The sequence below is a fragment of the Balearica regulorum genome, chromosome 4, assembly GCF_011004875.1.
Source record: "Balearica regulorum gibbericeps isolate bBalReg1 chromosome 4, bBalReg1.pri, whole genome shotgun sequence".
Classification (NCBI taxonomy): domain Eukaryota; kingdom Metazoa; phylum Chordata; class Aves; order Gruiformes; family Gruidae; genus Balearica; species Balearica regulorum.
Window position 1 is genome coordinate 36,477,651 of NC_046187.1, and position 20,415 is coordinate 36,498,065.

The 20,415-nt window shown below is 39.0% G+C and overlaps 1 protein-coding gene across 5 annotated transcripts; it reads left to right on the forward strand.

The window, feature by feature from the left end:
* Positions 1–1,031: 1,031 nt before the first annotated feature.
* On the forward strand, positions 1,032–16,778 carry TMEM144 (transmembrane protein 144). 5 transcript variants are annotated; one of them, XM_075751779.1, is made up of 14 exons: positions 1,032–1,152; positions 3,054–3,157; positions 3,574–3,657; positions 4,816–5,015; positions 5,583–5,705; positions 6,106–6,205; positions 6,726–6,806; positions 8,715–8,796; positions 9,947–10,020; positions 10,917–11,035; positions 12,322–12,441; positions 12,926–13,023; positions 15,026–15,079; positions 16,228–16,778. In XM_075751779.1, the coding sequence occupies exons 4-14, from the start codon at positions 4,877–4,879 to the stop codon at positions 16,309–16,311; spliced, it is 1,074 nt and encodes a 357-aa protein (XP_075607894.1). In that variant the 5' UTR covers positions 1,032–1,152; positions 3,054–3,157; positions 3,574–3,657; positions 4,816–4,876; the 3' UTR covers positions 16,312–16,778. The 5 variants fall into 5 exon arrangements, with proteins under 5 accessions (XP_075607894.1, XP_075607893.1, XP_075607895.1 ...); XM_075751780.1 differs by lacking the exon at positions 3,054–3,157 and adding an exon at positions 3,192–3,278 and having other exon boundaries at positions 1,142–1,363; XM_075751778.1 differs by lacking the exon at positions 3,054–3,157 and having other exon boundaries at positions 1,073–1,152.
* The last annotated feature ends 3,637 nt before the right edge of the window (positions 16,779–20,415 follow it).

The following is a 20,415-nucleotide window of genomic DNA, read 5'->3' on the forward strand; positions in this document are numbered from 1 at the left end:
ACTTTTCTTAACATTTTCTTTTTTTCTTAATAATGTAACATGTAGACTTGTATTGCCCTTAGAATAAAAAGTACCTTTTTTTTTTTCCAGTCTACATTTGTGATTATTGCACAGGACGTTGTTGCTCTTGGATGCACTACAGCTAAACTGTTTCCATAGAGACGTTCTACAGTTCATCTATCTAAATGTCACATGGACAGACAGTTATGTTAAAATGTTTGATAAATGGTCCACTCCTAGCTTTACCGAGTCCATGGGCCTGGGAACTTATTCTCCAGAGAAAAATCTACATGTCTTTATTATGGATAACGCAGATTTGATTTGATTAATACAAAGCATTACTTTAGAAGGTTTGTGCTGTGTTTGTCAGGAGATCAGTTTGGGCTGCCATCTGGAAACTGTACTCCAAGAGGACAGAGAGAAATGTTTGCTTCGTGACTAAACGTGCTGACTAACAGTCTGCGCTTTAACTGGTCTGGGTCAAATCCTTACAGGGAAATCTGTAAAAATCTCTTCTCCACATTGTGAAAAAGATTTCCCCCCCCCCCCCCCCCCGCTTCAGATTTGGTTGTTGAACAATGCGGGGGCTTCCCAGAGCAAAAGGTGGTATTTTTTGTGCATAGAGAGGCCTCAGGAGTAGGAGAGGAGTGCTAGGAGGGCACCCTTTCCCCTCGGGTAGCAGTCCTATCTTCAAACTGTGCCTGTGGCCCTGCCAAACCCAGGGCGCCTTTTATTCCATGGGTAGTGTGGTAACAGCGACAGCCTATGAAATACACAGGTGCGCTTCCACTAAAAAAATAAGTAAGTCTCATCAGCTGCCGTTTAAGACCGGGGAGGGGCAAAGGCGCTTTTATCACTCCGGGAGTGCCTGAATTTAAGCCTTCTCTTAGCGTTTCAGGCCGACAGCCGGCACTGCAGGAGAGCCCCTCCCGCCCCGCTGGGCCGCTGCCGCTCGGACAGCGCCGCTCCGCACCCCGGGCAGCCTCCGCTGCGGTCGCCAGCTTTGGGGCCAAGGCGGTCGAGAGGAGTACGCAAGCCTGCCTGCCTCGCCCGCCGGCTGGGGCAGCGGATGGGGAGGGACAGGCCGAGGCGAGGGGCGGCGCAGCGGGCGGCGTAGGCCCGGGCGGGAGGTCGGAGCGGCGGGCGAGGCATGTGCGTGAGCGCGGCGGTAGCGCGGCGGGGGCTGGCGCGGAGGGGCGCGGGCAGCGGCGGTGGGGGCTGAGGCCGCACGGAGGGCCTAGGAAAGGGATAAGCCGGTGTGGGCCCATCCCCGGCCGCCTCCCGCCTCTGCCGGCTGCGGTAGAGGAGCGCCGTAAAGCACGCCGCGGCGGTCAGCCGGGAACAGGGCGCTGGGGAAAGGAAGGTGTCCGGCAGGAGAGGGGGTTCTTAGGTTTCCTCTCGGGGTGCGTTGCTGAGTCCTTGGCTCCTCAGCCAGCTGGCGCTTCCTTCAGCGGCGGCCTTGGCCGAGGGCTGGGCTTGTCCCGTCTGCGGGCCGTGTCTTGCTGGGCCTGCCCTGCGGAAGCCCGGGCGTGTTGGCCTTCATAGGAGTAGCCACATCCGCTTCTGTCGAGAGCTCAGCTGCGTGTTTTCCCTTGTTGGGTGGTGCAGCTTACTGAAAATACTGCCTGAAGAACGTCTTTCAAAGGTGTTTGTCTTAGGGGAGCAAAGAAACGTTTCTCTGGCAGTGAGTCAGGGGTCGTAGTATCACCTGGGGATCCTACTCCGAGCCAACTCCTAAAATAAGGATGAAAGTATCCGCCTTTAATGGCAAATAGATGATAGGAGAAACATGCAAATAAACAATGTGACTTGCAGCCTCTAAAAATACCTGTTCAATTAGCACAGGCAGTTTCTTTCTGATCTTGGCTGCAACATGGATCCATTTTGAGATGGAAGAAGGACAGGCTTCTTGGTTTCATGCCTGTCTGCAGAGATGTGTTGCTTTTGCATTAAATGAGCATCATAATTGGTTGTGTCTCTGTGCAAAGGAAGAAAATGGTGGCATGTTTCTGAGGAAACAGTGAAAATACAGATCACAAACTTCTAGTGAAGTAAACCAGTGAAGTTAGTAGCATAAGGGCAATGTGTGCCAACAACATTCCATTAGAATCCCTCTGCAGCTTGGGAAGCCCGACATGCCCTTCAGTAAGGGCTACTTAGTGAAAAAAAAAAAAAAAAAAAAAACCTTCAATAACAGCAACACTTTCAGTTGTCTATGCTTCAGTTTCAGATACAACCATTACTGTCTAATGTCTCAGCAGCTGCAGCAAGTGCTTCTCGTTTGGCATCCGGTAGCTATAAACCTTTGGAGGCATGTATGCTGCAAGTCCATCTGGCAATACCTAGAATTGTAGAGAAGAGGCTTTTAGTGAACTCTGAAGTGCAAACTATGTGCAAAAAAGTATAGTCAACATAATGATGTGTGCCAGTTCATTATTTGCTCTTGATGGTGGATCGTACAATCATAGGACAATTTAGCTTGGAAGTGACCTCTGGAGGTCGTCTAGTTCAACTCCCTGCTTAAAACAGTGCATTGTCAACATTAGAGCAGGTAGCTCCAGGCCTTGTCTGGTTGAGCTTTCTCTTGAAGGCGTTAAAATGGAGTTGAAAGTTGGGCCTGAAATTTAGCCAAATTTGGGGACTAAGTGTCCCAAAACCTTGAAAAGTTACAGAGTATTAAACAGTCTGAATGAAGTATGCTCTTCCTTGGTTAATTGGAAGTTGTGTTTCCTTTCCATTTTTGGCGTTGTGATTCTGGTTCTCCAGTTGTACAACAGAAATATGCACAATACAGAGATTTTTAGAAGATAAAAAGCCAGCAAAGAAGTATGTTGCCCTGCAGCACGCAGATTTTTTCTTACTAGATAAACTGAAATATTTTAAAAGTAACATTTCCCTGTACATGAACAAAATCAAACAGGCTGATAAACCACTTTAAATTTTAAGCGTTCTTAGTATTTCACCTGCATAGTAACTTGTTTAAAGGCTAAAGTACTGACTCCTGCAGTCATAGAGGTGCCATGTAATCAGCTGTATTACTATGTCCTTAACAGCGTGCAATTCTTCCTGTGCAAAACCCAGCTCTTGTGCCTTACTTGTCCACTGAAGAATTAAATTTATTCACTCAGTCAAGTTTGATGGAATGAAGATAACTGATGTAAGCCTTTATTTATCTTAATCCATTTTTGTAGTGTCACAGCGTTTCTTAGCCAGTGAAGTCAGTCTTTGAAGGAGTCTCAGCATTATTATTTTCACTGCTCAGTGTCGACAGGTCCCAGGTAAAACATACTTTACAGAAAAGTCTTAAATACAGTGAAAACTTCCTGGAGAAGCTTATCCTCTAAGTAGGCAAGAAAGGCAAAGAATGAAGGAGAAAAAGATAATAAGATAAATGGAATACCTGTGCCATTGTACTTTTCATGATGTGTCTTTTAAATGTCATCTGTGTTTTTGCTATGTACTCAAGTTAAAAATAGGCTGACATCTTTCAAGGGGAAAAATTACAGAAATTTAATGGTTATATTAGTTGTAGGGTTGAACTTTTCACCTGCTAATGCAAATAATTAATTTCAGCCAACACTGATGGCTCTGCTGAAGCTGTAGATAAAAGCACAACCTCAGCAGATGCTGTTCTCTGTCATAAGGACTCCAGAGAAGGTAAGACTGGAGGGTGAAATAAGATGAAAGAATGTGCAGCAGCTCAGCTCTTCCTTTTGTGGGGAGTGTAGTCACAGCACCCCTTACAAGACTTGACAAAATTTCTACCATCCTATTTCAGCATTTTTCCTCCAGGCAGTAGCTAGTCCACTTACACTAGTGAATGTCAAACTGTATTAGGATGTCATTTGATACAGTGTCAGTAGCATTACTTTGAGAACAGGATTGCATGCATATCTCTTAAAAAATATGCCCCTTTATACTGACAGCATATTAAGTATCTTGTTGCCATTTGAAGTTAAATTTCCAGACGCTTTTCTTACATGTAGTCTTTTAAGTGTGGTGTTAAGATTACATATGCAAAGATCATGTTATCATTGTCCTCAGACCCACCTTTTCTGTCAAAGTCATAATCCATATTAAAAGTATATATATGGTACTTCTGTTGAGTGTAACCTCCAGACGAATCTTCCACTAAAAAAAAAAAGGTATTATGCAATTTAAAAAAACATCTTTGCCTTTCTTATTACAGTTCTGTGGAATGAATGAAGAAACTTTAGAGGCAGCTTCTTCTTTTGTTCCCCACAGAAAAAAACCCAACCCTTTATTCACGTTTTGTATCAGCTAGAGCAATCCCTATGGTTCCCTTATGATCCTATATTGATCCCACTGTGTCATCTATAGAATCTCTATGCCTGTTGCTGACTTCCAGGCAGTGGGGCTGCGCATTGCTATAGCGTCTTCTGCTAATTAAGATTTTGTCTAACCCCTGCTTTTTACACACCCCAGTGTGACCCTAATTTGGCTACAGGAGTAAGGAATATTCTGATAGAGCATCTCCCTAAAGTGTCAGGGCTTCCCATAGGCCTCACAAACTTAGAGTGCATCTCTACATTCACATTGCTGTATGTTTTCAGACATGGTTTTCTTTGAAGCTGATTATGAAACACACAATAGTGTTTTGGGGTTTTTTTTGGTACATCTGTTCTTAAGTCTATTCCTGTTTTATGGCAGCTTTTCATGGGATTCTACAGTACACTTTGCAGTTCTTTCCAGCTTTTGAGAGATTGATAGGTAGGGTCCTTTAAGTTTCAGATTTCTGAGCTAGGTTGGTATTATTTAATATTCCACATGTTTAATTCCATTCTCTGATTTCAGAGTCTGTCAGGACCCACAGCAAAACAACTCCACAAAAGAGGCACCTACCTGCAGAACAAAGATGAGCATCGGGAAAGCTTACAGTACCTTGAACATCAGCAATGGAACAGATCTAGCTATTGGCTTTACCTCTTCCACAGTAGCTGTCCTTCTATTTGGGACAAACTTTGTGCCTGTTAAGAAATTTGATACTGGTGATGGTAAACTTATTTATATTCTTTTCTTGGGTTTGGTATTTTTGCTAATAGGAATAATATTTTGCCAGCAAATATGAGCGTTTCTATAGCTAGAGTTAGAAATACCGTCACAGCCTTAATCCGCAGAGCGTGTGTGGATTAATCCACATAGCTAGAGTTAGAAATACTGTCACAGCCTGAGCTTTGAAGGAGTTTTGTCCTGTGCAGTCATCTGTGTTAGCTGCTACTAGGGTGGTGGCAGAACTTTGCAGTAACTGAACTCTTTGTCAGAAACCTGTCAAAATCTTCATGTGTTTGAGAATCAGGGTTTGTGTAAACCTCGTTCAACAAAGTGTCTTTTGCAGTTGTGTGTAAAGAATGCATGGTAAGGAAAAGGTTGACAGAATTATAACACCCCGCCCTAAAATACATCTTTTGAATATATTGTAACATGGTTCCATGACATTCACAACGGAGATGGGCACCTTTCATTTTTTTCTGTACTATTTTATCTAAAACATAGTATGTTAAGAGATTCACACATGCAGTGTTCTACAGGTTCTCAATTGTGTGCAATTGATTTTTCTGTAGGCATGTTCTTCCAATGGATTCTCTGTGCCTCCATATGGATAGTTTCTTTGGTGGTCAATTTAATACAGAATTGCCCACGGTTTTGGCCTCTTGCTATGGTTGGGGGTTTTTTGTGGGCTACAGGTAAGGATAAAGAGATTCTATTTCTTGAAACACAAAGTAATCCTAAGTCTTCATAAAAAAAAAAAAGTGATAAAAACTTTTCCATATTTAAGGTAGTAGTTATTTGGTAGTTATTTGGCTTTTTAAAGTCTCAGTATTAATGGAGCTGCACCTTTATAGCAAATATTATTTTGTTATGCTTATTTTATAAGCAGCAAATTCACACCAAAAATATCTTTAAAAATGGTGTTGAGGAAAAGTCTGTGTTTAATGTATTTATTTTTAAAAAACACTATTTCCTGCCACTTTGTAGTTGCCTAAATTTCTTTGCCTTCTGAACAGTCAACAGACTCTAAAACAAAAATATACAAGATCACAGTCTAGTTTTTAACCAATTTTAATTTTGTTTTTTGTATTTCAGGCAATGTTTCAGTTGTCCCTATTGTTAAAACTATTGGCTTAGCTCTTGGTCTTTTGATATGGGCTTCTTTTAATTTGTTGACAGGTTGGGCAAGTTCAAGGTGAGTATGTTTAAGTCTTAAATCATACATAATTAATGTTGCCTATTCTTCATTAATAACTGCTGTGAAACCACTGTCACCAATAAAGAGGATTTATCATATATTTAAGATCTTTTTCCCTCTCAGTGAAAAGTACTTGGGTTATTTTATCTTTTTGCATTTCCTCTGCCTCAATAGGAAGAAGAATGCCCAGTGATGTTCATTAAAATAATTGAGTGAATAAATACTGTATTTGTTAATGTAAAACTAGTACGGTCTTTGTATTTTTTCTTCTACAGCATGGGCTGATAAAATAATTTAAATTAACTTCAATTTTTAAATACCCAGATTAAAAAAAAAATTAAAGATTAGTTTTGTAAAGTAGACATAGCTTTTTGCAAGCCAACTTGCACCAATCCAATATTACAAACATACACTTAAGCAGAATTATTTCCATGAGTAAAGATTTCCAAGGCTGGGTTATAATTTAACTATTTGTATGCAGTCAGTGCAACTAAGTGAAACTGGTTAAATATTCCAGGTTTGGTTGGTTTGGAATTGACCCAGAAGAGGTGTCAAGACCAATCCTAAATTACATTGGAGCTGGACTTTCACTATTAAGGTAAAAATTTAAATTTCTGTGATGTAAAATATATATTTAGTAGGCACAGGGACAATTTAACTAGAGGACAAATGTATTGAAGTAGTTTTTGCAAATTGATATACTGCAGAATTCATGAGCTATCCATACCTAGCTGGTGAGTGTTGTATTTCAAAATAGAAACACACATGATAGCCAGTACAGTGGTGAAATGTTATTCATAAACACAGAACTACATTGTTATGCTGGTAGGCATGTTCAAGGCAAAGCAGTGATGCACTGATTGTCTCCCTAGCTAGGTTATTCAAATGGTTCATTTTCCCCAAATTTTGTGAGAGGAAAAACTGACTAGAAGAATCTTGGTGAGAAAACCTCTGTGAGATTTCTGATCTGACCTCACTCAGTCAGAGATACAATCCTTCCTCTTAACTGTAGAATATGCCACAGCACCCCTTCCCAGATCTGTCAGAGTCCACAAAAAGCCAGAAGCTTTGCATTATCTCTTGTCCTTAATAGCTCCCTGTCTTCTGACTCCTAAGCAACACTTAACAGCTCCCAGTGTCTTCCTTTGGGATCTTCAGAAGGACTTCTACTCTTAGTTTTTGTGTATTATTTGTGTAAGTGCACATTTTGGTCCAAACAGAGGAAAGAGAGTCTTTGCTATGTAACAGAGTTCTTGCTTTAAAACTGGGTGGCCAGGAAGGTCTTTCTAGGAACGTAATAGTGGCCCTAAATCCCCGGGGTGGTAGGTTTGCCATAAGCATGTTAAACGGCAGATGCACATAATGCCTTTAGGAAAGAAGGGTGTTACGACCATGCAGATGATAGAACAATTCTTGATTGCTAGGAGACAGCTGCTCTTAGATTCATTAATTTTGCCCCAGATCTTCCTCTTTCCTGAGATTCTGCAGCTTTTTACCCATTGCCATTACATGTAGCATGTGATTTTGTGAGGTACTCATAAAATACTAGCAGTACTGCTATTCCTGCCTGAAATCCATTCAGCTCACCATCTGCTTCCTGCCTGTTTTTGAGATATCATGGAGGAGTGATCAACAGGGAGAAAGATCCTGACCAAACATGTTTTCCTGGCAAGCTGCACAAAGCCTGTGTATGTTGCTCTGCAGAGCTGAGAAGTGTATATTTAATGTCAGCCTCCTGTGTGGAACCTGTGCATGTTTGCCTAGTCCCTCTGGAGGAAGCTGACATCCTTTTATCTCTATCCTTATTCCTTCAGCAGATGAATCACTCTTCAAATGGAGGCATTCTGTTTACAGCTATGAGAAGGAATTCCTAAATCATTAAAATATCTTGCATAAAAATAAAGACCAGATCCTGCCCATTCTGGTATTTATGTGATTTGCTGGATCTGGGGGCACAAGTAGTAACGTTACCCTTTCTTCTTCATTTTATTCACTTAGTGCACTGGAGCACCACTGAGCAATACCCCTTCTTCTTCCACATGCACGAGGCCCTGTAGGAGCAGTATTCCCTTACTCGCATATGATAGAAGACTGAAAACTAACATTTTCCTTGAGCACAGAGCCAATTCTGTGCAGGTTTAAGTTGTTACATATAGAATTTTCATGCAGATATTCCATTGTATGTGTGGTTTAGTACGAAAGGGCACTGTTAACTAAAGCAACTGTTGTTAGCATGTGGTTGTAACTACACACTGTAAAAAGGAGACTTTTCAATCTCATTACTTAGAAGAGAGATCTATAAAGTGATCCAAAGATTAATTTATTTCCTTACTTAGGTTCTTTGATGAGACTGTTAAAACCAATTGCATTTTTAAAATATATTGAAGTGACTCCAGAGCAATAATGAAAATAATGTGCCTCCAAATAAAACTTTCGTCTCTGGACGCTAAATGTTATGTCCTTATGAGCTGACATGGTATTTATTGGTGTATTTTTCTCTTCTGAGTGCTGTCATATTTCTTTTTATAAAAACTGAAGTCCAGAGTTCTTCAGCTTCATTAGAAAGTACACCTTTACTGAGAGAAAGTGTAAGTACTCTACAGTTGTTACTTTACAGCAGTTAAAGTACCTATCCATTTAAAACCAAAAAAATTGCTTAATGTTAACCAAATTTGCTAAGATTTGTGGTAGACTACATAAAATACATAAATATGCATTGATTGTATTTAATTTGTGGATCTTGTATATCCAGTTGAATGTGAGAAACAGAAAAGGTTTTCCCAAGTGTTCTTTCTCTATTGTCAGCTTTAAATGGCTTAGAAGTCCTTTTTCATTGTGACAGGTTATATAAAAGACAGAGTGTATTACTTTCCTATCTGAGAAGAGGAAGTAATTTTAATTAAAGCTTAACTATAAAACTAGGAGGGTGCTTAGATGGAAGGGAAAAGGGTGTATAACTCTTACCCACCAGATTTTTGCCACATTGCAGAGCCAGAAGACTGTCAAGAGTCGCTGATTCTCAGGATCGGCTGTAGCACAGGTTGGAGGCCACGGAGGGGTGCCAGATTAGCTGTCACTCCTTTGGGAGCCCAAAGTATCCAACAAAAGCAGGGGAACAGTAGGTTCCTACTACCATTGTACCTTACTCTTGCAGGTCAGTGATGCATCAAAACTCGATTCCTACCTGAACAGAGAGCCCCTCAGTTTTCTAGCTGTGCTTAATGCTCATTAGAGGTTCCAGTCTATCAGAGCAAATCACAGAAGACAGTCTATCTGCAGGATTAGATTAAAGGGATGTCACAATTTCTTCATGCTGCAGATAGGAGTGTTCATTTCCCTGTTTGCAAATAGCCCTAATATTCTAACAGCAACCCTAGAGCTATCAACACAGGGCAAAAACACATCATAAATAAAATCTATAGATTAAATCTTTCACCAAATTTAAGGAAGGATGAGTTTTGAAAGTTAGATCTACCTGCATGCAGATTTTAAAAAAAAATGCTAGTGAGTGTTCTGTTATGTAGTAAACCCAAAATCTATATCCAAACTCATACTTATAAACTTTGAGGTAGGTAGATCCAATTATTATTTTGTTATTAAAAAAAAAAAATATGTTTCTCCTTTCTTCAGAGTATTTCTGTAAATTCCTATTGTTTCTCCTTTCATTTTAATTTTATTTACTGTTCTGTTTAATACAATGTTTGATAATAAAGAGTGAAAACTCTTGGGTTTTTGCAGTCTATTAATGTTTCTGAAGATACCTCTGATGACTCATGGGTGAACAGACTTTCTCCAGCAAAAAAAAGACTCATGTAAGTTATTAACAGTTCTTTTACTGGTGCAGGCCAAGTAGCCAAAGTAAGTAGTTGAACACAGAGGAAGAGCAGAACTTCTGTCCTGTGGTTTTCCTAGCACAGTCATGCGCTAACAGTTTTTAAAGTACTACTCTAGGGTGTGTATCTATATACAGCTGCATCTGTTAGATTTTTTTCTTTCGAATTGTTGAGTGTGCTTTACCTTATCAAGTAAGCATTAGTTACTACTACAAAAGTACAACATTTGCAATGTAAATAATAATAGCAACTAAGTAATTACAGAGCTGTTTTTTATGACCTGGTTGATTAGCACTCCAGTATGGAAGGAGCCTATGCTAATAACATGCTTTCAGGTGTGGTTTCCAAGTGAATACATCTGGAGAAGGCAGGGCAGTATGGTAAGGAGGCAGCAGAAGTGCTCCGGTGTGGCAGCAGGAACAGGTAGCAAGGGGCTGGTGTGGGGAGTGGAGACAGCCAAGAACACAAGGGTCTGGAGGCAGAGGGTGAACCTGGGAGTGGTTACAAAGATTATATAGACTGCAGCAGTGAAACTGACAGTGGGAGCATTTTAACTGTATTTTTTGTTGTTTTTTTCCTAGCTCTGCTTTTAGGAAATCTTAGTTAGTTTATTTCTCATTAATCTAGACTGCAGGCTCTTTGGGCAGGAATTGTCCATGTTACTTGGCCACAAAGTGTAGGAAAACTAAGTTATGACGTTGAACCATTTTAACACTAGGAAATAAAAATGTGCTAAGATACATTATTTTTATAGTGTTGCTAGCAATTTTGCAATGATACAGTCTTTAACTGTAATACTGGACTTGTCTTAAGTGTATTGTCTATTTCCTTAATTAACGCTAGCCTATTTTCTCTGATCTTTGCCCTTTTTAAAGAGGATGTAGCCTGGCTGTAGTAGCTGGAATACTCTACGGTTCCAGTTTTGTACCAGTACTTTACATCAAGGACCATGGAAGAAGAAATGAAACTATATACACAGGAGCAAGTCAATTTGGTAAAGGCTAATAGGTCACTTCTACTTTATTTCATCAGTTTATTGTGGTCTCCTGCTTTCCTAAAGGCTTAGAGCCAAATTCTTGATATGCCCGGAAGTATACCATGACAACTTTTCAGTTCTGCACTATGTTATATGTTGTCATAATCATAGTACTAGCACTCCTTCTTTCCCAGAGGTGAATTACACCATTAAAAGAACAGTGAGACACAGCCCTGAGGATACCATACTTAACTCACAGAATTTAATGCCTTCTGAAACATAGCCAGCATCCTCAAAACATAAAGTTCATATGCCTGGAACATGAGGTAAACAAGGGCACAAGCTGTACCAATTGCCTAATTAGTACACCAGTAAAGGAAGAGGAGAAGCTTGATCATAATTAATTGATGAACAGAAGAGATATATGACAACATATGTAACTAAAACCTAATTGCCAGTTTCAAACAATATTTGCCCAGAAACATTTTCCTTAAAATTTAGTGTATAGTCAGGTTATACCAGCAACAGCTTGAGAGCAACGTATTGCTGTTGCTGTTAAGAAAATGTTATGTCACATACAATTTTCTCTTGAATACTGCAACTTAGATATTCCCCAGCTACACAAAACAGATGTTATTGTTACTGTAGCTGCCTTTCCTGTTGAGAATTTATAACTCCAAGGGGATAGAGATCACCTTGCTAAATGTTTCTGCTTTAGTATATTGGAAGTACTCTCTTCAGCGCATACCTAGTCCATAAAAAATTTGTTATTGTTAATGATTACAGTGATCAAAATTGTGATACATGCTTCAAGATTAAAAACAAAAAAGACAAAACTGTGCTGTGTTTAGCTTACGCAGTACGTGAAGTTGTCTTGCCCTTAAATGTACAGAAAAGAAACAAGGCCGTATACAGGAATGCAAATGTAGATGGCCAGGAGAGGATCTAATTTTGTAAAATCCCCACCCCAGTTTTGTTGCCTCACCTGAGGATTTTTTCAAGTTTTTAATAAATTATTTTAGTAGTTTGACTAATAGAGTTCCAAAGATAACTCACAGAAATGCATAAAAGCTTGTGATAAATTCTGGGGTTAGCGCAGCAGTTAATTTACGTTTAATACACGTGCAATTGACCACCCACAGTCAGACTGACAGCTGCATTCATCACAGTCACAATTGAATTTGAGGTGTTAGCAATAGCACCTTATGTGGTTTTGTCTATGCGAATGTTGTCAGCGAAACAAATTTTGTTAAAATTAATAACTGATGCTTTAGACTAATACAATTTTGTAATTTCTCTTTCAGATTTAGATTATGTTTTTGCACACTTCAGTGGAATATTTCTTACAAGTACCATCTACTTTTTGATCTACTGTGTAGTCAGGAAAAATAAACCTAATGTTTATCCCCAAGCCATATTGCCAGGTATGACTTTTTTAAATGAACAATTAAGTTCAGTTACTACTTCTGACTGTTTTGCAGTGATTAGTTCAAGCTATGTGTTGGAATTGTAGTTCGCCTTTCAAGTTTCTTAATTTGTCTTTTTGTCTCTTTTGAAAGATCACTCCTATTAGGTTGGTTAGTTAAGGTTAGGAAACATAATTTTTGTTCTAATCTGAAATTAGAATAAAATGATATTGCATATGGTGGATTTTCAAAAACTGACTTTACCAGAGTGGAGAGCATGTTTCCCAGAAAATTGTAAACTTTAATTAATTTGCTACTTCAGTTGGAGTAGCTGACTTTATCCTTGAGCTTTGATTTAGATTATCAGAGTCAGCTTGTTAAAGTAGTTAATATACTAAAATACATACATACAATTTCCGTATCATGCTATAAATATAAATGTTGCACAAATTGCTGTCTCTACCTTGCTGTGCTTGTTTTTGATTGGGATTTCTTTTTCTAGGGTTTGTTTCTGGTGTGCTTTGGGCAATAGCCAATTGCTGCTGGTTCATAGCCAATCACTATCTCAGTGCTGTGGTCAGCTTTCCAATAATTACTGCAGTAAGTATATAAAAAATAAAATCTGTGACTGGAATGAAAAGGAAGGTTTCCCCTTCCCCCCCCCCATTGGTGATTATGATGTGTCCAGAGCATTTTAATTAAGAGTATACGTTGCTTTTTCTTCTGCTTGTCTGTGCTAGCCTTTAGATTTTAGGAACATACATGACTGTGACAACCACCATCTTGGTGAATGGCAAGCATAAAAACCAGAGGAATTGAAAGTGTGAGTCTTTAGGTTATGTAAAAGCCAAAGCTCTGTAACCAGAACTATATCAATATTAAGTAGTAAACTGAATTGATTAAAAGAAGAAACTTTTTATGCTTTCATCCCAGAAAATACATTTTGTTCTGGATGTTTTAATTTGTGATTTTTATCCTCTAGCAGTCATTTTTCTTAAGTCAGGCATTTTTTCTTTTTACAGTTCTTGAACACACAGAACAGATTACGTATTGCTGAAAATAATTGTCTTATGCAAATGAGGGAAAAATAAGTTGGCCTATTTTGTTTGGTTTATTCCTATTTGTGATACTGTACCTTTAAAACATGGTTAATTTCCAGGAGCTCCATAAATTCCATCACTAGGTAAAAATAAACTTTACCTTTACTCTCTTGCCAACCTACTAGATGGTGCTGCAAAGTTGGATAACTTCTGGCAAATGAGAGTTCATAAATATCAAAACCAAAGTTTTGCTGAACAGCTGTAGTTTGGAAGCAAACTAATGAAACAATGTTAATAGGGATTAAGCTTTGCTTCAAGATGCAGTAAATCAGAATAAACTCTGCAGTATGCAATGAAAAAAAAAACGCTTGGGATCATTCTAATTAGGAATTGAAGGATTAATGGAAAGCTGCTTTAGAGACTCAGTTATCAGTATGCCTGAAGGGCAAGGATATAAAATGACAAAATGAAAAATTTAAGGACAGCACTGATGAGAAACTGCCTATTTGGTCCACAGGTTTGCAATTGCTGCTTTACTTCATCCTAGAGAGAATTTCAGAGAGCTATTCATCACATCCCTTTAACAACTGGTTTCATTTTTAAAATGCATTTCTCTCACAGTGTACATTATGTAGAAAGCGAAATAACACCTTAGCTGTTACTCAAATAATAGTTGGCAATTTCACTAGGAAACAGCACCCACAAATACATTCAGCATGAGACACTGTTTCCTGCTGGCCTGAATCTGTGCGATCAGTGGTACTGAAGATGGAGAGAGGAAGATCACTGTCCAAACATCTGTCAAGTGTTTCTGAGAGCAGCTCTAATGGGAAGCATGAACAGAGCCAATTTTCGCTTCATATTCTGATAATATTTTCTCATCAGTCATGAAAATTCAAATCATTGCTCCCACGGGGGAAAAACTGTATAACCAGGAGTGCCTGGCAGTTATCGTTGCATGTCATTGTTTCCTGTTAGCTAGGAAATCTGTATGAGAACATCACAGATAATCAGTAGTTTTCCTGACCTGTCTATCTGGCTGGCTTTACTTTGTCCAGATGCCTGCTATACAGGAAAAACATTTATGTTCCTGTTTCTTGACATCATACTGAGTGATAAAATCAAACTTTGTCCAACTAGGTAGTCATACTAATAAAGGAAATGTTAGGAATATCCATGATAGCTGCCAATAAACCTCAATAATCCTCTGAAATGTGGTAAAATTGTGGACTGTAGTTTGGACTAAAGTGATGCACGTTTGGCACCTGCTGAAAGAACATATAACAGCCAGTGCAGACTCCACAATGTCATTTAGAAAGAAATTGTACCTTCTCTGAAAACAAGTCTTGCCTCTTTAGCCCTTCTTGAAGATTTTATTGTGTCTTACTTTGTAAAGATTTCAGTGATGTTTATGCTTTTGCCATGAGTGCTGTAATTATATGGAATGGAAAGGCCTAATAAATTTGTTATCCAGACAAAATTCAACCACCCTGAGAACAATAATTAGAAGGTGGCACATTTTAATGAAACGCTGTAATGTACAAATTAATCTTACTCTTTAGGGTCCTGGCCTTGTTGCTGCAATGTGGGGAGTCCTTGTATTTAAAGAAATCAAGGTAATCTTACTAGATCTCTTACCTAGTCTCTATTGCTTGTCTCTAGCTCTAGGGAACAGCATGACTTGGTATACAGCTCTCTCTCTTAGATTTCTCCTCCTTACAAGTATCGCGTTATGAAGCTGAAAGTCATATCATGCAATAATAAGTTTTCCAAGAAAGGTAAAGAACTGTGAGCAGTTTTTACAGGAATGAAGATTTGAATTCCATAACTATATGAACAGCAGTGGGAGTAAATGAAGTCTGTAGCAGGGCCAGGAGGCAGGATGCCAAGCACAGCCTGCAAACAGTCTTTATTTGAGCCAGTTCTTTCAGCGGGGGCAGGGGAATGAGCAATTGTCCTAATAATCACATAGACAAGTAGATTACGCTTTCAGGATCAGATTCACCAAAGGACCAAAAAGAGACAGAGGTTAGTTGGCCTTGCTAATTACAGTATAGTGTAGAGATTCCTGAACTGATATGGCAGTGATTGCCTAGAACAGTTTAAGTTACTATACTGGATGTTAACATACATGGCAGAAATTATTTTTCTACTGGAATTTGAAGCATTGAATGCTAGCAGTGTAATCCTCAGGTTCCCTTAGCTGTCTGTCCAGGATCCTTAGGTAGCTAATCTTCCATTAGAGATCATCTTTCCCAGTATTTCTGGTGAATGTGTAAAAATACATAAGGCATCCTTGGATTAGGAACTAGAAATTCTCTGTCTCCCACTGCAGATTAATATTGCACCACACTAGAAGATCATCATGTTTATTATCCAAATTTTTGTGACTCACCAAATCTTTCATCCTTTTCATACATTTTAGAATAGTCTCTGCATAAGTGCTTACTGCTTAAAAATAATCTGAAAATAGACAAAGGCCTTTAAAAATACTTTTTAAAATTGCTGAATTAATTTTGTGAATATTTGACTAAGTATACAGCATCATAGATTGCTTGTGTGAAACTGTTTTGAACAGCAAATATGTTACAAACATTATATGAAATGGTATAAAATGTATCATTTCATGTAATGGATTTATTAATTTTGTCATAAAATGAAAGCCTAGTTCTTTATTTTACTTTTGTGTGTGTGTGTGTGTGAAACGGGTACCTATTACGACAATGTGGTATTTCTCTTTTTTTCTCTCCCTTTGGCTATCCAGGGCCTGAAAAACTACATGTTACTCTCAGTAGCATTTTGCATCATTTTGGCTGGATCACTCTCCACGGCTTTTTCTAAAGTTTGAAAGGATCCTGTGGACCAGTAGATGGTGCTACTGTTTAACGTAATCAGAAAGACAAGAGTGGTATATCGCAGTACATGATAATTTTCAAAATGTATGACCAACATTTACCATAACTTGCTTCAGGCAATTGAAAAAGAAAACCTTTGCTAAATGTTCCCGTTTGGCATGAAAGAAAATCTGGAAATGTTTGTTTCTGCATTTCTTGGAACAGTAAGAATGTCAAAGGATTTTATTAAATAAAGCTAAATGATTTTATAGTTACTAATTTTTTTCTGGTTCAGGTACTAAACTTCATGTGATCATAAAATGTATTTCACTGTTGTGCAGGTGGATAAATGGATTTTAATTTTTAGCCTGTAGTACTGTATGTATTTGCAAGCTGATTTGTTTTATTATAATACTCTGTGTTACTGACTTGAATGTAAAATATGTCTTGGAATATTCTTTATGGAGCTGATACACATGAAGAGATGAAGTGGTTTTTTATTTAGAAACATTCTTTAAAGTCATCAGTTTACATAAAAATTTTATCTTTCAATCACTTAAGAGTTTTGAAGGAAATACAGAAAAAATGGTGCTGTAAAATAAATTGCTTGTGTTTTGCTGCTAGTTTGTTTAGTTGCAACAACCTTATGTAGAAATCATGACCACGGTACGAATATTTGGGAAAGTTTGGGTTTTTTTATTTCAGTTCTATGGAACTTTGCAAGTAAACATTACATTTCTGTAACTTGCGGTGTTGCAATATGAGCCAAGTACGTGGTTCAGAGATTGTTTTCAAATAACTTTGGGCATTTTCTGAATACTTACTTTTCTGTGTAGCATATTCAAATCTTAAAAATTATGTATGGCAATGTTTATTACATTGAAGCATCATGCTAAATCTGCTCAATCATTGTCCTATCCAAAGTAAGGTCATCTCTATGTAAATCACTTCTGCCAGTTATCGTCTAACTTGTTTCTTTAAAAAACTAAATAAAAGAAGTAGTTTGCCTAAAAATGTTGTAAAACCTAACCAGCTTCTAACTACCTGTTCTGCTAGAAAGCTTTAATATCCAAATGCGATTCTCTCTGAGGAATGTTATATCCATTGCTGCATGACCACCACCACTGTGGAGAACTGTTTATTTTCTTACTCGTGGCAGCTAACCTTCCTATGTGGAATGCACGTTGTCTGAACCTTCTTCAGTACATTTGACAACCCCAGCTCCTGCGGACTTCCCTTGTTTGCAATGTGCTCATCATTTTTCTTGTTCTTTGCTGAACTCTCACTAAGTGGACTAGATGTGTCTAGAAAAACTAGACGTGGCAGTCAGACTGCAATCTTAAAAAACAAAGAGCAGCAACAGGGATGGGATTTTTTCATCCAATTTGCAAGCTCTGTTCGTGGTTACACATCATAGTATGACACTTTTTGCCATCACGGCTTGATGTTGTTAAAGTGTTCAGGCTGCAATCAAAATTTTGCCTTTCTCTTCCACCCTTCTTTGTCTACTATTTATCAGGTTTGATCTTGGAACTGTTACTTAGCCCACTTTTTCCCTGTCCCATATTGTTTATTCCTACCCAAGTGTCAGAACTTGGTGTGTGACAGGTTTTTCCCCCCCTTAAGGCATTTCTCTAATTTTGCTCTGTATGTTAATCCTGTCCTCCAACAAGTTGGCAGCATTTTCCAGCCAGATGTCATCTGCAAATTTAATAAACATACTCTCTAATTATTGTAAATTATTTATGAAAATGCTGTATGATACTGGCCTATACTTTTTGGAAGTTAATACAGGACTACTTTTCACTCTGACAGGGAACAGTTGATTACTCTTTTGAGTACAAATTTCCCTTGGTCTTACAGTGGTTTTATTTAGACTGCGTTCTCCCAGCTTGTATATAACATCTGATACAGTTGTTCAAGTCAAGATACATGATGTGTACCGCCCTGATACTTGATACTGGAAAGAAAACAGGTCAGGTTTCTTCCTAATGTCCAGGTGAGACACAATTTCTTCTTGACAGATCCTTGCCTGTTACCTAGCCATTATTCTATTGACTCAGACGTCTAAGGAAGAGTAATTTGTTCACATATTTATGAAATAAGTTGAATTAAATTGGATGTTTATAATTTCCCTGGGTCTGTTTCCCTTCTTAAAGATCACAAGAACTTCTATGTTCCTGGAATATACCCCATGCCAGAAAATTGCTGATAAACAAAGAATTAGCCAAACCAAAATACGGTGTTCTCAGGCTCCTCTACAGATGCACTTTAACATGTCACTTCTTTCCCAGTCGGTATTAGTTCTTGTCCCTATGTCAGCGCTCACAGTTGTGTTAACAGTGACTGTAATTTAAGTAAGACTTGAAGGGTGCCGTGCACTTCAGTTTATAATGTCATTCCTGAATAATGGCAGATTATATCTTATTTCCAGACAGCTACTGACAAAACCGCTAGTCTTGTAACTCACTATTTTTCTAAAATAATTACAATGCAATACAATATTTATGAAGATACTGTGATTGCAGCACCAGGCCACTTTGATGTACCAATGCAAATGCTCTGGAAGGAACATCTGTTTAGTTGACTTCTACCTGTAGGTCACCTTCCACATTTGGTTAAAGTCTGCAAGTACAGTCTACACTGTTCAATGAGGTATACTCTTCAATAGTTTGTGTGAAGTGAATTACTAACACCTCAGTCTGGAAAAATGGTTGCAAAACATTCAACCGTAACTCTCAGGGAGGAGAACTGTATCTGCACGGGCTTGGGCAGTGACTACCCTGTTCACACTGCTGCCTCCAGGGCAGGGCTAGCTTTTGAGGATTGTGTAAGACCCATATTGTACAACAGGTCTCAGGCCCCAGAGATCCCTAGAGCACCTTCAAGGGAGAGCAGGAGCAAGCAGAAACAAGGGTCAGAGAATCAAGAGATGCAAGGATGTATGGCATGATTAAAATCTGAGCTGAGCATCAGAAAATCAAAGATGCCTTTATTTAGCACAGCAAAGCTCCAGGAGGAAAAAGGATCAGGGGAGCAGATGAAGCTGTGTGAAGATGTTAGAAGGGTAGATGCAGTACAGAGCACGGTGTTTCCTACTTGCCTTCCACAGCTGGGCAAGCCAAAGTGCTTGCTGAAGACTCAAAGCAGAGGGGCTGTTCTGCAGTTGCTGGTGGGTCTGCACCAACTCTGCCTGGTAATCTGCCTCCCCAGCTGTGCGAGGAATGAACAAGCGGTTGCTCAAGGCAGCTTACTCTGGGACCTAGTTTATCCCTAACCTTGGCCACCTGTTTCCTATCCTACACTGCAGTGAAGTGCCAGAAGCCTTGTGTGCTACTGTGGTATCCTGAGGTTCTGCTTGCTTTGGAGCAGTGAGTATCCTGAGTGGATGTGTCTTGGGTTTTTCCATATTTAGCCTGTCAGTTTTAGTGACAGGACAAGCTGGCTACTAGTGCTGTAGTGGAAATGTTATAACAGGTTAGCAAGTAGTAGAAAAATTTGTCTTGGCAGTGCCTGGTTTTACTTGTCTCAGTTCAGATCCTGTTTTGCTCACTGCATTTGTTACTTGCTGTGGTTTGAGATAAATCTGAAAATGGGCGATGAGGCTGGATCTGCTACATCCATCCCTTATTAGAGGACTGGCTCTGTCTCATGCTGGTTGTAAAAAAAAATGAAGCTGGCTTATACCTTGGCAGTTGAGATGCATATAGGTTTACGTTTTACGTTTAAGCTGTTACCGTGTGCTTCAGTTTGCTTTAACTCAAGGGTCTTTTCTAATGATATCTGAAGTTTCTACTATATCTTTTAAGGGATGCTCTTAAGTTAGTGTCTGGTATGGGCCCAGTATCCATCTGCTGGGTACAATTATGGGGAACAGTTGAACCTTCCGGGGCAGGAGCACCTTCACGTTGCCTGGTGTCTGTACAAGGACATTGGCTTTCTGAAACAAACAAAAAACCTGAACTCCTGTCCAGAGCAAGTACCATGTAAATGTGTGTAGTTTGATGCAGTTCTCCAGTCTGTATTGTAAAGCTATCAGATGTGCAAATGTAATTGCTGACTGCTAGGGCGTTAATTAAAATTCTTGTTTGTGAAGGCTTGAGTGTGACCTTTATTCT